Source organism: Rhincodon typus, chromosome 2, assembly GCF_021869965.1.
Source record: "Rhincodon typus isolate 14 chromosome 2, sRhiTyp1.1, whole genome shotgun sequence".
NCBI classification, from domain to species: domain Eukaryota; kingdom Metazoa; phylum Chordata; class Chondrichthyes; order Orectolobiformes; family Rhincodontidae; genus Rhincodon; species Rhincodon typus.
The window spans coordinates 88,718,972-88,734,024 of NC_063333.1; the positions used below are offsets into that span (position 1 = coordinate 88,718,972).

Consider the following 15,053-nt stretch of genomic DNA (forward strand, 5'->3'; position numbering starts at 1 on the left):
TTAAATCTGTTTGAGATGGTCCCAATCTGGGTAACTAATTAATATTTACTGAACTCAGTGAGAACAATCTCCATTTGGCTAAAGTTATTGCATTCACTGGAGAAGGAAGTAGATGCAGTACTTCCTAATGTCAAATGGATACAATTCTTTCTCCATAGAACATTTGATGATCCCCTTGAGACTTAGTCTTAGACCATAAGACCATGAGATACAAGGACAGAATTAAACCATTCGGTCCATCAAGTCTTCTCCACCACTTAATCATGGCTGATATGTTTCTCAATCCAATTCTCCTGCCTTCTCCCCAGAACCTTTGATCTCCTCAGTAATCGAGAACCTGAAGTCTTACTCAGCTGGTTACAGCTATAAGAACATGCCCAGGAAGCTCAGAGTTTATTTATAAGTTTTGTTTTTTATTTACCAGTACTTTTCTCAACCATTATTTTTGGGATAAGAAGTGAAGGTCCAGAATCAGGTGTGAGGGCAAAAGACAAGAATAGAGGGGTTTGGTCTAAAACTATTGAGAAGAGAAGGTCAAGAAGTGAGAGAGGAAATACCCAAGGACCAATCCTGATGACATATGTCGCAACCACTGGAGGCACCCACAACATGGTCAGTCAATTGAATTAATATAGCTCATTTGGCCCCTTTTAAGAATTATAATGATTCAAGTTGAGGTAAACCAACAGTCAAGGGGTCTTATGGTGCAGTGGTAGTGTCACTACCTCTAGACCTGGAGGCTGGGTTCAAGTCCCACCTGCTCCAGAGGTGTAGAATAATATTTGCAAACAGATTGATTAGAAAATATCTATACCAACAGTTGAGTTTCTTTTGCTTGAACAGAAGATGATAAATTTCTGGAGTTCTCTACCTCAAATGGTTTTGGAAACTCAGTCTTTTAATATATTTAAATAGAATTTTAAATACATTTGATTGTCTATGGCATAAAGAGGTATGGGAATAGTGTACAAAAAAGGTATTGAAGTGTTTGATCAGCCATGATCATGTTAAATTATATTTAGAATTACATTTTTTTATTTGCAATTATACAGTTTAAATAAATGTAAACCTTCCTCACTCATTACTTCTAAAAATGTTTGCACAATGTGTGACTTTAACAGGTAACTTTTAAAAGGCCAGATGTCTTCCAAACTTTCTCAGGTTTAAAAGTCTTGAAGAAATCCTACTGGTGTGTCAATAGTTACTATATCCAGGGCCATGGGCAGCACAACTGCTGTGAAAACCCTCTGGCATTCTGAACTGATCATTTCAATAAAGGTGAACATTGAGATAGTGCTGCAACAGTTCATGCTTCTGGTGAGAGCACAAAGCTGTGGTTTTAAGTATGAAGTATTAACAGCTAAACAGCAGAATGCAGCTTGCTGACCTATTTAAAAGAAACTGCGTAAAGCCCTCTCAACTATTCAATTACATATGAACAGTCAACATGGCTTCTAAAAATATTAGTCACACCCACAAATCTGATTTACTTTTGTCAAGTGGAACTTCTAAACACTTTCATATATAGCTAAATCCAAATGTGAAAATTTAAAACCATCAAGTTCCAATTAAAAAGCAATTTTCAAATTTATGAAGCTTTTGTATTCGTACTTACAAAGGACACAAAGCACTGTGCAGGGGAAATTGGAATGTCAGATATCCTTCTGACGGTGAGAAATAGAGATTTTCAACAATTTAGAATGCAATTGAATTTGATGATAGTGTAACATTTCACATCAAGTGTGACATTTCATAAATAGCTCAGGAAAGATAAAAAACAATATTTAAAAATTGTCTGTTTCAAGACTGAGGAGTTCACACACTTTGCACACTCAAATTATCTTTTTTAAAAAATATGCAGCTTAGATAAATATAAATACAACTCAAACTCAGCATCATTATTGTCATACAAACCTGCGCTGTATCCAGGTGTTGACACTTAATGGTCGTTCTGTTTCTGCTTACAATTAACTTCAAGAGTTCACCTACTTGGATTGGTAAGCTGTGATATCACTCTGCTGGATGGAGTTAAAACTGACTGCAATAATGTGGTGTAAAAGGTTAATATAAATCAGCCACTCTTGGAGCTGTTGGTCTAACCAGAACATTGAGAGACCACTCAGGAAGAAGGGACTGAGATGGGGACTGTTAGAGAAACAGCACTCTGTTCTAGATGACTGTAATGTATACAGTTTTAATAAAGACTTAGGACCACCTTACTATGACTATACCCCAACTGTTAGGATAGAACAGCAGATACAGGATATCCAAACAATTCTACACTATAGGGACAGGAACAGACTGAGCCTTAAAGTATGGTCAGTTCAGGCCATGGAGTAGACCTCCACTCCATGGCCAACCCTATTCCAAAGTAGATTGCTGTGCTGCAGATATAAAATATTGTTTTACGATTTTCTATGAATTGAGTGTGTGTAAGTAATAGGTATATCACATTGGCAGAAGTCAAGGATTTGCATACATTTGTGGCAGTACTGCTATTAGTCATTAAAACTCACCAGGTAGCTAATCAGCTCTCTACAAAAATCACTGGATATACATTATGGAATTAATAATCTGTTAGGTGCTTAATACCATGAGACCTGCAACACAAATAAGATGCCAAATTCACCTCAGTGCTAGCAAAGATGTGAAGGGAGTCTGCACAGTGAGCAGCATTTAAACAGCCACTTGGAGGCAGCGGTGACTATGGCAAATATTTTGTGAGTCAGCACGTGATGTATTCTGGCCAATGAGCAATGCAGGGTGAGACTGGCATCAGCTATCCAGCTGGCAGCGTTTAGGTGTCCACTTTAAGGGAAATTGGTGACACCATTAGGATCATAACGGCAGGGTATAGGATCTCTGCCGAAAGCAAAGCCTTGCAGTAAAGTGCTAGTATCAGGCCAGTGTGCCAGCAGTATGTACTCCAATTCACCAAGAACCATGTGTACCAGAGTGTTACAGGCTGTTCCTTAGAGTGGACCCTTTTCCATAATTCAGCCTGGAAGTTATGGCTGCAGGTTAATTAAAGCTTTTCTTCAGATTTCTTCACAGGGTATCTTTGGCTGGAGTTTGCCTGGTTGTTTCCTACCAATACATTCACTTGCCTTTCGTCCAAATCCAGAAGAACCTACAAAGTATTTCAGCCAATTCTGGTCTGCAATTTTTAACTTTTACAGTGCAACTTTTCTTTTTAAACTCATTTCCTTCAGTAGTGATTTCAGAAAAACTTACACATATCGTCAACAGATAAAATATATGGATTTGGGCAGCTTGAATCGAAGGGGAACTTTGAACTGTGCATGGAGGGAGCCCATCTGTTGTTACATCTGACTGATTATTATGGGACTCAATGACCTCTGCACCTTCCCATCTCAAATGATAAACCTACAGGCTTGAATACGAGACCATTCACATTCCCGATCACTGCCCCACAGCAATTTAATAAGAGAATCAGTGTTAATTGCTTTCGGGAACCTACAACTATCTCAGGAAGAAGTCCCATCTTAGAGAGTTGTTGGCCAATTGGATAACCGGCAGCATCGCCATTTCAGTGATCCCAGCTAGGTGCTCCTGCAGCCCAAGGTGTACAGTGTCTGATGAAGGCAGCTCATTGTCACCTTCTCCAGTGCAGCTGAAGGAGAGCACTCCATACCGCCCAACCAGTGAGATCCACATGCCATGAATGAAAAAAAAGGAAGTATCAAACAATTTATTGATTGATAGATTTATCGTCACATATACCAGAGTACAGTAAAAAGCTTTGTTTACAAGCAATACAGGCAGATCATAGTAAGCAAGGATGTACAGATCAGAGGTTGTAAACAGAATTAGACAGAGGCATACAGGTTTCCTTGTTTTCTCCTAGCGAATGCCCTGTGCAATGTTAGCAAGATCAGCATTATTTGAGGCTAAAGAGTCCATTCATCAGTCTGATAACGGCTGGGAAGCTGTTCCTGAACCTGCTGGTGCATGTGTCCAGGCTGCTGTATCTTCTACCTGACAGAAGAGTTGTAGAAGATCATTATCTGGGTGTGATGGGTCATTGATGATTTTGGCAGTGAGCCGTGTAAATGGAGTCCATGGGTGGAAGGTTGGCATCTGTGATGGTCTGGGCTGTGCATAACACCTTCTGTAACGCCTTACAGTCCTGGGCACAGCAGTTGCCATACCAGGCCGTTATGCACCCGGACAGTATGCTTTCAATGGTGCAGCTATAGAAGATGGTGAAGGACCTTGTGGACATGCCAAATTTCCTGAGCCGCCTGAGGAAGAGGAGCCCTTGTTGTGTCTTCTTGACTGTCACATCTATGTGGGAAGTCCAGGACAGGTTGTCGGTTATCTTCTCTCCTAGGAACTGAACGCTCTTCACCCTCTCAACCTCAGTTCTGTTGATATAGATGGGGGCATGTTCTTTTTTTTCTGGAATCAATGATCAGTTCTTTAGTTTTGCCAACGTTAGAGAGAGAGAGACAGGCTGTTTGTATTTTTATTGTTCTCATGTCACCAAAGCCTCTATTTCCCTCCTATATTTTGATTCATCATTGCTGGATATCCGTTCGACTACAGTGGTGTCGTCAGTGAACTTGTAGATGGCATTCATTCAGAATTTGGCAACACAGTTGTGGATGTACAGTATGGGGCTCGGTACACATCCTTGGGCACCTCCAGTGTTGAGCATCATTGTGGAGGAGGTGCAGTTACCTGTCTTCACTGATTGTGGTCTATGGATCAGGAAGCTGAGGATTCAGTTGCAGAGGGTGGAGCCGAGACCCAGGTCACAGAGTTTTGAGATCAGTCTGGAGGAGATAATGGTATTGAAGGCAGAGCTGTAGTCGATGAGCAGAAATCTGACGTAGGTATCCTTGTTGTCCAGATGTGTCAGGGGTGAGTGCAGGGCTAGGGATATGGCATCTGCTGTGGATCTGTTATGTCGGTAGGCAGATCATAGGGAATTGAGGTAAGCTGGGAGACTGGAGTTGATGTGGATCATGACCAGCATCTCAAAGCACTTCATGCTTACTGAGGTCAGAGCCATTGGGCGGTAGTCATTAAAGCACATTGTATGTGCTTTCTTAGGTACCACCTCGCAGGGCCACTGGCAAAGCTGACTGGGTGAGCTGACCTTTGAAGGAAGTGAGGAAGTTGTGCAGTTCTTATCAAATCTCTCAGGGACCAGTAAATTGTGATGCCCTCAAGAACAATCGGTGTCAATTAAGTCATCTCTGAACCTGGGTGACATCATCCTCTTCATCATCAGCCAAGGATCCCACGTTAATTCCGCCCGCCTCACATTTAAGCAGACCTGGCCGTCATTGTCCACTCCACAACAGGCTGCAGTTATTTCCACTTGATGTGTCTTCCTGTACTAGGAAAGTAAAATGGATCGTTAGACCATGATTATTTATAAAATTACCATGAACACGTTAGCTAAAATCTGCATAAATTTTATATTGAGTAAAAAAAAGACATCAAATCCCAAAGTTTTGAACATTGGGATAACAGGAAAATCATCAAAAATTAAGAAATTCTGTTGTCATTGAAATATGTTTCCCAAAACATTGAAAATGACGCTTGAGGCCTAATTTGTTGCCTCAATGCTACATATACTCCAATTTATGTAGAAATAATTTATCCTTTTTTTCACTGAAGAGCACCTAAGAATGTTAGAGGAATCTTTGAAATGTTCAGAATATTGTAAGTACAGGTATGATAATCTTGCTTTCACCCTTTTAGCTTGCTACTGCTTGAATCTGCCTGTAGCCCAAGAGTTCAATTGCTCCACTCTTCTATTGTGGATATTTTAAATGCCAGTGGCTTAGTAACAGATTGAAAGTTCTACAACACTTTTGTACTAAACTGAACACTATAACAGTTTAAAACCCTAAAATTGAAGGTATTAGTTCATACTCTAGGAGAACTACAAGTTACCTTTTTAAAAGTGTTGAATTCTTCACTTTGGTCATACAGCAGACATCTCTCAAATCTTCAATCCAAAGTTGTCTGGAATTGTCTTTTGCAACAATCACATATAAATGAAGAGGCATTTCCTGTACATTTTATTTGTGTAATATGCTAGAAATGTGAGAATTAAAATTTCAAGGTCTAATAGTAAAGAATTAAGGGTATTGGAAGTTATCAGGCATGAAGCTGTTGATATTAATTCCTAAATGAATAAACCTGTTAGTGCAAAAATTGCATAGTTTTCTGTTTTAAAACTTAAATCTATTTTTTTAAAATTTACGTAAGTTTATTTGACTTGTTGTCTATTCCAGTATTATTTTCCTTCTGGACATGCCAGAGCTTTTTGTTGACAAAATGCAATTTGTGCGTTTTCATTATTAAAAGTTTGAAGGTTTTATTTCCTGTGTAATCCCTTGCAGCAGGTTTTCAGTCAGCCTCAAATGTAAAAGTAACTGCTACTATTGCCCAAATCAAATGCCATTCAGTCATCCATATTTTTCACAATAAACACAGAATATTTTTGTTAATACTAATACTTTATTAACAAATTATTTTCTATTTCAGCAAACCTTTTTACATCACGTTTAAAGATTTTGACCTGAGCTATCAGTTTCATTTGCAGTAGTGATTTTTGTGATCACTAAAGATACATACAAGGTTGGGAAAGCTTTTATTGACATTACTGTACATGGAAACATCATTTTCTTTGTCACAATTTACATTTGGCTAAACTACTAACAGTCTGCAATAAAGCTGCAGGCTTTAACAGCTAAAATTTGCAAAATGACTCCCTAGCTTTGTTGTGCTGTGAACATTTACGTTTAGGTCTGTAGAGGCTGGAATGAAACAAAATGCAGAGAAGCTAAAACAAAAAGAGAGTAAAGTTAGTCTCCTAAAGACTTTCCTTTGAAGCATATGACACTGCATGACTGTATTGTAAACTTTATGTCCAAATAGTGAGAAATAAAGAAAGGGCAAAATTTAATTCATATAAATCATACAGATGAATTGAGAGAAAACATTAAAACTTCATTCTGAAGCGATGATGAAATGGCTTTATCATTCATCTGGAATCCATTTAAACTGGTTTAAATTACAGTTGAAGAGAAAGAATGTAAAAACTTAAGCTGAACAACCAGTATAGGTATTGAAATCTTTCTTGCACTTTTACCTTACTCAGTGCAACAATTCAGGTGAATGGAAATATCGGGCTGGATTTAATGCCACACAGTACTGAGACCCATAGGGTAGGCAGAGGTACTCCAATCTCCTTACGGTAGGAGAAACATCTCTGATGAACTTGGAGGGTGGACAGGACAAATGCCAGATTCCCTCAGCTGCTGGTGATCAAATGTCATTAATAAGCCAATTAACACCCATTATGGTGGAGCTCACTGCATTATAGTGATGCATTATTGATTTAATGGGATCTGCATAACTTTCCTTTCATTTGAGGGTCACTCAGCAAACACTATCAGGTGTGCTGGTGGTCTCCCAGGGAGGTTCATCCTTTCTCTGGGCAGCATGGTGGCTCAGTGGTCAGCTCTGCTGCCTCACAGCACCAGGGATCCAAGTTCGATTCCACCCTTGGGTGCTTGGAGTTTGCACATTCTCCCTGTGTCTGCGTGGGTTTCCTTCAAGTGTCCCAGTTCCCTCCCACAGTCCAAAGATATGCAAGTTACGTGGATTATCATGCTAAATTGCCCCGTAGTGACCAGTGATGCCCAGGTTATGTGGGTTAGGCATGGTAAATGTGGGGTTACGGGGAGTGTGTGGAGGGCTGGGTGTGGGTCAGATGCTCTCTGGATGGTTGGTACAGACTTAATGGACCAAATGGTCTCTTTCTGCACTGTAGGGATTCCATGATTACTCTGTACCTGTTTGGTGGACTATGCCAGCCCCATCTCTCAGGAGCTCCATCCCACGACATTTCTCTCACCCTCACTAACCTTTGGTTTAAGGTTTTCCAATGCTCCTGAATCTCTGATGGGTGTAGTGCCACCAGTTAGCACTCCTCTCCACCTGCACCAGCAGTAATGAATAATTGCTGGCATTTGATTTGGTGGGCAGGACCTCCAACGTTAGGGACTTCCATTTCAGGGGAATGCCAAACAGCAGCCCGTTAAGTGCCTGAACGGCAGTTAATTTCATTGGGCCTGACTCAAAGAACTGATAAGTTTCCCTTTCTACCCCACCCACCCTCAACTCAAACCAGTGGGCAAAACCCCAGTCAGTACCACAAAATCCAATTCATTAATTCAAACTATTTCAGCTCTGACACACAGAATTAAGCACAATTGGAATTTCGTCACCAATGAAGGGAAAACTACAATAATGATCATCCTTTATAAAACAATGTACAAGAAGGTGTGTGGCATTTATATTGCCTATACATTTTAATACCCTGCTTTGTCTGCAGTTGAAAATAAATACATAATGAACTCCTTGAAGACAGTCACACACCTTCCCGAACATGATATACTAGGATGCTTAAAAATTAAACTGATTTGTCTGCTATTCCATTCCTTCTGACATTTGTAAATCATATTAGACATACTATTACATCCGAGATATACAGCACAAAGCTACAAATTCACAAGACACCATTTAAAAGTTTATAGTTGGGTAAATAGAAAGCAGCAAGCTTGCTGAACTGTGCTGACAGTTAATGAAGACAATTGTCACAGTGCCCCATTTTCTTTTGTTTTATCCTACAGAGAGAAATTAAATGTACATAAAGGACTTGAGTTTAATGCCCTGACACACATTTACAGACTATTCACAAGACATGGAAACATTACATGAAAATACTGTGTAAAAAGGCTGATTGTTATGGGTAGTTTGCAGACTCTATACATTTCTACAGCACAAAAAAACTACTCATAATATCCGTGTAATAGATTTTCCTATGGAAGGATTGCTTTACTTCTTTTTGCTGAATAAAAATGCAGCTATTCAAAGTCCACGTGGGTTACTGCAAAAGCAAGTTTCTTTCCATATTATTTAATTCCATGATTATCACTGCATAGTTCTCTGTTTGAATTATTGCAGTATTTTATTATTACTTTCCTAATGTTCTCTCCTGTGCACAGGCAGGTCAGTAAGGAGCAAATAGAACCGGAGTGTGCGCTGCCCGTATAGGTCCAGGAGCTGGTCGAAGGAGAGCTGGAGGAAGGGCTGCTGTTTGGAATAGAGTGGCTGCCGGGCTGGAGCGCAAAGCAAACGGTGAATTCACTGCAGCTGCAGCAGCTGCTGCTGCAGCAAATGGGTTTGGTAAAAGGCGAGCAGCCAGAGGCTTAGAGAGTTCTTTCTGAAAGGCCAGTTTCACCTGTAAATGACAACAGCACCGTGAAAATGTGTTCATGACTAAAGATTTCAAGGTTTTCCTGCATATAAAGCATTATCATCATATACTATGTTCCATCGTTATAACCTTTGATAATCCAGAAATATTTCATTTTAGTCAATTTTTGAATTCATCTGAGCATTGAAAATGTTATTATTAGGAAAAAGAAATCAAAGTAATCTGCCTTAGTTATTCACAATACTTACAGTCTTTTTTGTACTTTCTCTACCCTGACACAGATGGATATTAGATGTAAGAAAAGTAAAATCTAATTTGGCTGTTACAGATTCATATTAAAACTGAATTCCCCGAGGATGGGCATGGAAAGCCACCATTAATTTATTGTGAGCCACCACAGATAAATGGGATCAAAATGTGACAATACATAGAAATGATAACACAATGAACTCAATGCTTCTATGAAAGTAATTTTCCAAGTTCAGCAGCAGTTACGCAATTCACACGTAAACCAAGCTCCTTTTGCTTAATCAGCAATTAAATAAATATTAACAATATTAAATCTCTCCCTCTATAGTCAAGTGAACACTCAAACACTTTTGTTTTCTTCGACTAAACGCTATGCTTCTTATTTGATGACTAGACCGACATTCAATAATTTAGTAAATTGATGATGGATCAAAATATGGTCAGGATTAGAGCAACGTTAGAGTTACAATAAGAAATTTAATGGTGCTTTCAGCTCATTATACATATTTCTTAAGATTGGAAGAAATGCAGAATAACTAGCATCCATCGTTTTAATCTGTTGCAGAGTGAAAATTACCCTAATGCTTTTCGTATCTGAGCCCACTTATAGGCAAAAGCCTCGTTCCACATTGGAAGATAATAATATATTCCAGAGTGTTCTATTAACTGAGGTACTAAATACAAGTATTAAAATAAAATCTTAGTTTCATAATTCCACTGAATATTCATTTTCAATCAGTAAGGGTCCTGAAACCTGCACAATACTTTATCACGATACTTTACAATTTCAATATTAAGTGTCTGAGAAATTCAAACAGGTACAGTTGCTGTTTGTCACATATGGCATAAACACTCTACCCCTACAGAGATATGTTCCACTTGAATTAATATAAAAGCTTTAGTTAGAGGTTAGCAAGACCAAAGTTTATGGACTCCATGCACAGAACGGCACTCCTGCAATTGAAACCAAATGGGCTCAGTGGTTAGCACTGCTGCCTCAAAGCGCTAAGGCCCAGTTTTGATTCCAGCCTTGGGGACTGTCTGCGTGCAGTTTGCATGTTCTCCCCATGCCTGCAACCCAAATATGTGCAGGTTAGGTGGATTGGCCATGCTAAATTGCCCATAGTATCCAGAGATGTGCAGGCTGGGTGGAATAGCTATGGGAAATATGAGGTTATGGAGTAAAGTGGTCAACTGGGTCTGGGTGGGATACTGTTCGGAGGGTCAGTGCAGACTTAGTGGGCTGAATGGCCTCCTTCCACAAGGTAGGAATTCTGTGATTCAAATATGCATACATTGTCAATGTTCCACTGTTTATCCAGCCCAAGGACTCTGTCCATGATCATTAAAAAATTAAAGTTCCCAAAGTCAAGTTTATCTCTAACTCCTGTTATTGAACATGTCTGGTTCGACAATAATGAATGGCAAAGCAAAAATGTAGCGGATGCTGGAAATCTGAAATAAACACAAAGCTGAAGATACTCAACAGGTCTGACAGCATCTGTGAAGAGAGAAACAGGTTTAACATTTCAAGTTGGGTATGACTCTTAAGAATTCTGAAGAGTAGGCAAATCGGATTTGAAATATTAATTCTATTTTTCTCTTCAGAGTTGCTGCCAGACTCAAAATCATTCATGATGTACTGCAAGCCTGCTGGAATCAAGTGTTGACTATAGATAATTGACTCTGTTCCATTGTTCTCGTGTTAAGTAGGCCAGTTTGAGAATACCCGGACACTGACTACCTTCCTTTTGAACCAGGAAGAATAGCTGACTATCGGATTACTCAAATCACAGGTTGTCTATCACTAAACATATAGCAGATATGAAAAGCTCTTCACTGCTGCATAAGGTAATGGTTCTGTCATGGTTTATGTTGGAGACCGCATTAGACTTTGCACAATGTGATAATGTCATACATAGCCCTGGGTGGTTAAAAAGGATTTCAGCTCTAGATCCTGATGGGATCACATCTGACATCTCACTGATTCCTGTCATAGAGTCAGACAGCATGGGATCAGACCCTTCGGTCCATCCAGTCCATGCTGACCATAATCCCAAACTAAACTAGTCCCACCTGCCTGCACTTGGCCTATATCCTTCCAAACATTTCTTATTCATTTACTTATCCAAATGTTTTTTAAACATTGTAACTGTACCCACATCCACCACTTCGTCTAGAGGTTCATTCCACACACAAACCATTCTCTATGTAAAAATGTTGCCCCGATGTATTTTTTAAATTTTTCTCCTCTCACTTTAAAAATATGCCCCCTAGTCTTGAAATCCCCCACGCTCGGGAACAGAGACCTGCCATTCGCCTTACCTATTCTCTTCATGATTTTACAAACGTCTTTAAGGTCACCCTCAACTTCATATGCTCCAGTGTAAAATGTCCCAGCCTATCCAGCCTTTCCTAATAATACAAGCCCTCCATTCCCACTATATCCTGGTAAATCTTTTCTGAACCCTCTCCAGCTTAATAATATCTTTCCTATAACAGGGCGACCAGAACGGGTCACAGTACTGCAGAACAGACCTCACCAATGTCCTGTACAACTTTAACATGATGTCCCAAATTGTTTACTCAAAGGTCTGTGGAATGAAGGCAAGTGTGCTAAACACCTTCTTAACCACTGTGTCTACATGTGACACAAACTTTAAAGAATTATGTACCTGAACTCCTAGGTCTGTCTGTTATATAAATGATTTTGTTGAAAACGTAGAAGGCATGGTTTGCAGATGACACCAAAATTGGTGGTATAGTGGACAGTGACGAATGTTATCCAAGATTGTAAAGAGACCTTGATAAATTGGGCCAATGGGCTGATGAGTAGCAGATGGAGTTTAATTTAGATAAATGCGAGGTATTGCATTTTGGTAAAACAAACAATGGCAGGACTATACAATTAAACATAGGACCTTAAGTAGTGTTGTAGTACACAGTCTGAGTCACTGCGTTGAACTAAACAACATAATCTGTACCTATTGCTGTAATGCAATGAACCAAATCATATTTTTGAGACAAGTGTCTCTCCTTGTTAAGACTCACCAGCAGTTTATCCTCCCACAGCTAGCTAAATAGGTCATTAGATATACAGTCGTAAAGAAAGTAGGATTGATGAAAACACTCTCCTCCAATCACAAAACTGTTATTGGTTATCACTGAAACATTTGACATGATGGTCAGAAGTGGGGATCATTGCATACACACAATCATGGAATCACCACATCGTGGAAACAGGCCATTCAGCCCATCAAGTCCACAATGACCCTGCGAAGAGCATGCCCACCCAGATCCACCCCCCTACCCTTTCCCTGTAACCCTGTAATTCCCCATGGCCAATTCAGCTAACCTGCACATCTTTGGAGGAAACCAGAGCACCCAGAGGAAGCCCATGCAGACATGAGGGGAATGTGCAAACTCCACACAGACAGTCAGCCTATGGTGTAATCAGAATTTAAAGCAAACATCAAGCTTAAGGAAAAAGCATATGATTGAGCAAAGATGAGCAGGTCTGATGATTGGTCAGAATATAAAGAATGGCAGAGAGTGACTGAAAGGTTAATCAGGATGAAGAAATTAGAGTATGAGAGGAAGCTAGCTAGAAATGTGAAAATAGATAGCAAGAGCTTCTTTAGGTATTTAAAAAGAAAAATATTAAGTAGTGTGTCAGTCCTCTAGACAGTTAGAATGGGAGTTAATAGTAGACAACAAGGAAATGCTGAATGAAATGGACAAATGTTTTGCTTCTGTAGCTGTGAATCAGGTGGAAGGGAAAGAGGAACTTAGTGAAAATGCAATCACCAGTGAAGTGATACTAAGCAAACTGATGGAGATGCAGGTTGACAAGTCTCCATGTCCAAATGGACTTTATTCCAGGGTCTTAAAGGTGCTAGCTGATCAGGTGGTAGCTACATTTGTGTTAATTTCTCAAAATTCTCTAGATTCAAGACAGCTTCCAGCAGCCTGGAATGGAGCAAATATAAGCCCTTGATTCAAGAGGGAGGAAATTATTAAACAGGAAACTTTAGGCCAGTTAGTTTGCATCTTTATGAAGAAGATGTTAGAATCAATCATTAGAGAGGCTGTGCATTTCGAAAAACTCCAGGTATTCAGGAAGGGTCTGAATGGTTTTGCTTCTCCTTATTTAAGGAAAGAGGTAAATACATTGGTGGGGGTCAGAGGAAGTTTTCCTGGAATAGATACTAGAATTAATGGGCTGTTTTATCAGGATAGGTTTGACACTTTGGACTTGTTTCGACAGGTGTTTAGAAGAGTGAGAGATGACTTGATTGGAATGTATCATATCCTGAATGCTCATGACAAGGTGGACGTGGAAAGAATGCTTCCTCTTGTAGGTAAAACAAACAAAGGCAAGAACAATATTGAAGCTGTTGAAGGATTTTCATCGAGAAATCCTGAGTAGACAATCCATCTAGGCATGATCTTAGCATCACAGATGCCAGTCTTCAGCAAATTTGAATCACTGAATGGCCATAAAAACTGGATATAGCAATGCTGATTGATACTGGGACCATCCCGGCTATGGTACTGAAGACTTGTATTCCAAAATGAGCCAAGTAAATTGTGTCAGACCAGCAACAACACAGGCATCTGCTCAACAAAGTGGACATTTACCAGTTGTATCATGCCATAAAATGTATGACAGCTCCAAACAGCAAACTATTGTGTGATTAGTTTATTCTCAATCTTGGGAAAAGCGATTGAATGCATCGTCAACAATACTATCAAATGGCAATGTTACTCTTAAATAATCTGCCCATCGATGCTCATTTTAAGTTTCACTAGGACCACTCGACTCCAAAACTCATGAAAGTGATATTCAAACATGCACATAAAAGTTGAATTCTAGAGGTGACCCTTGATATTACGATAGCGTTTGATCAAATGTGGCATTGAGGTATTTTTAGAAAAAAAAAGTTAAGCCATTGGGAATTGAGGAAAAACATTTGACTTGTTAGAGTAATAGCATAAAGTAAGATGTTAGTGATGGTTGGAGGCCAATCTTTTAAACCCAGACATTGCTGCATGAGTTCCTCAGGGAAATGACCTAGACCATCATCTTTAACCGTTTCATCAATGTCATTCTCTCCATCATAAGTTCAGAAATGAGGATGTTCACTAATGGTTATTCACATTTCTGTACCATTCACAATTCTTCAAATACTGTTGCAGGTCATGCCCACATACAGCAACATCTAGACAATTTTCAGACAAGTAACATTTATGTTGGACAAATGAGAGACAATGACCATCTCCAACAAGAGAGAGTCTAACTATCTCTGTTTGATATTTATTGGCATTGCCAAATGCTACCAGCCCCCATATCAACTTCCTAGAACAAGGCACTGGCTAAAAACTGGATATAAATACTGCAGAGATAGTAGGAACTGCAGATGCTGGAGAATCTGAGATAACAAGGTGTAGAGCTGGATGAACACAGCAGGCCAAGCAGCATCAGAGGAGCAGGAAGGCTGACGTTTCAGGCCTAGACTCTTCTTCAGAAAATGAA

General features: G+C 39.5%; 1 protein-coding gene across 2 annotated transcripts in view; it reads right to left on the minus strand.

Moving 5' to 3' along the window:
* Window positions 1-8,194: 8,194 nt before the first annotated feature.
* Window positions 8,195-15,053, minus strand: part of LOC109913710 (zinc finger protein 385D) — a 360,208-nt gene continuing 353,349 nt past the window's right edge. For both annotated transcript variants that reach the window (XM_048618223.1, XM_048618215.1), the window contains one exon: window positions 8,195-9,292. In XM_048618223.1, coding sequence (XP_048474180.1) covers window positions 9,062-9,292 — 231 coding nt within the window. In that variant the 3' untranslated portion in view covers window positions 8,195-9,061. The remainder of the gene's footprint in view (window positions 9,293-15,053) is intronic.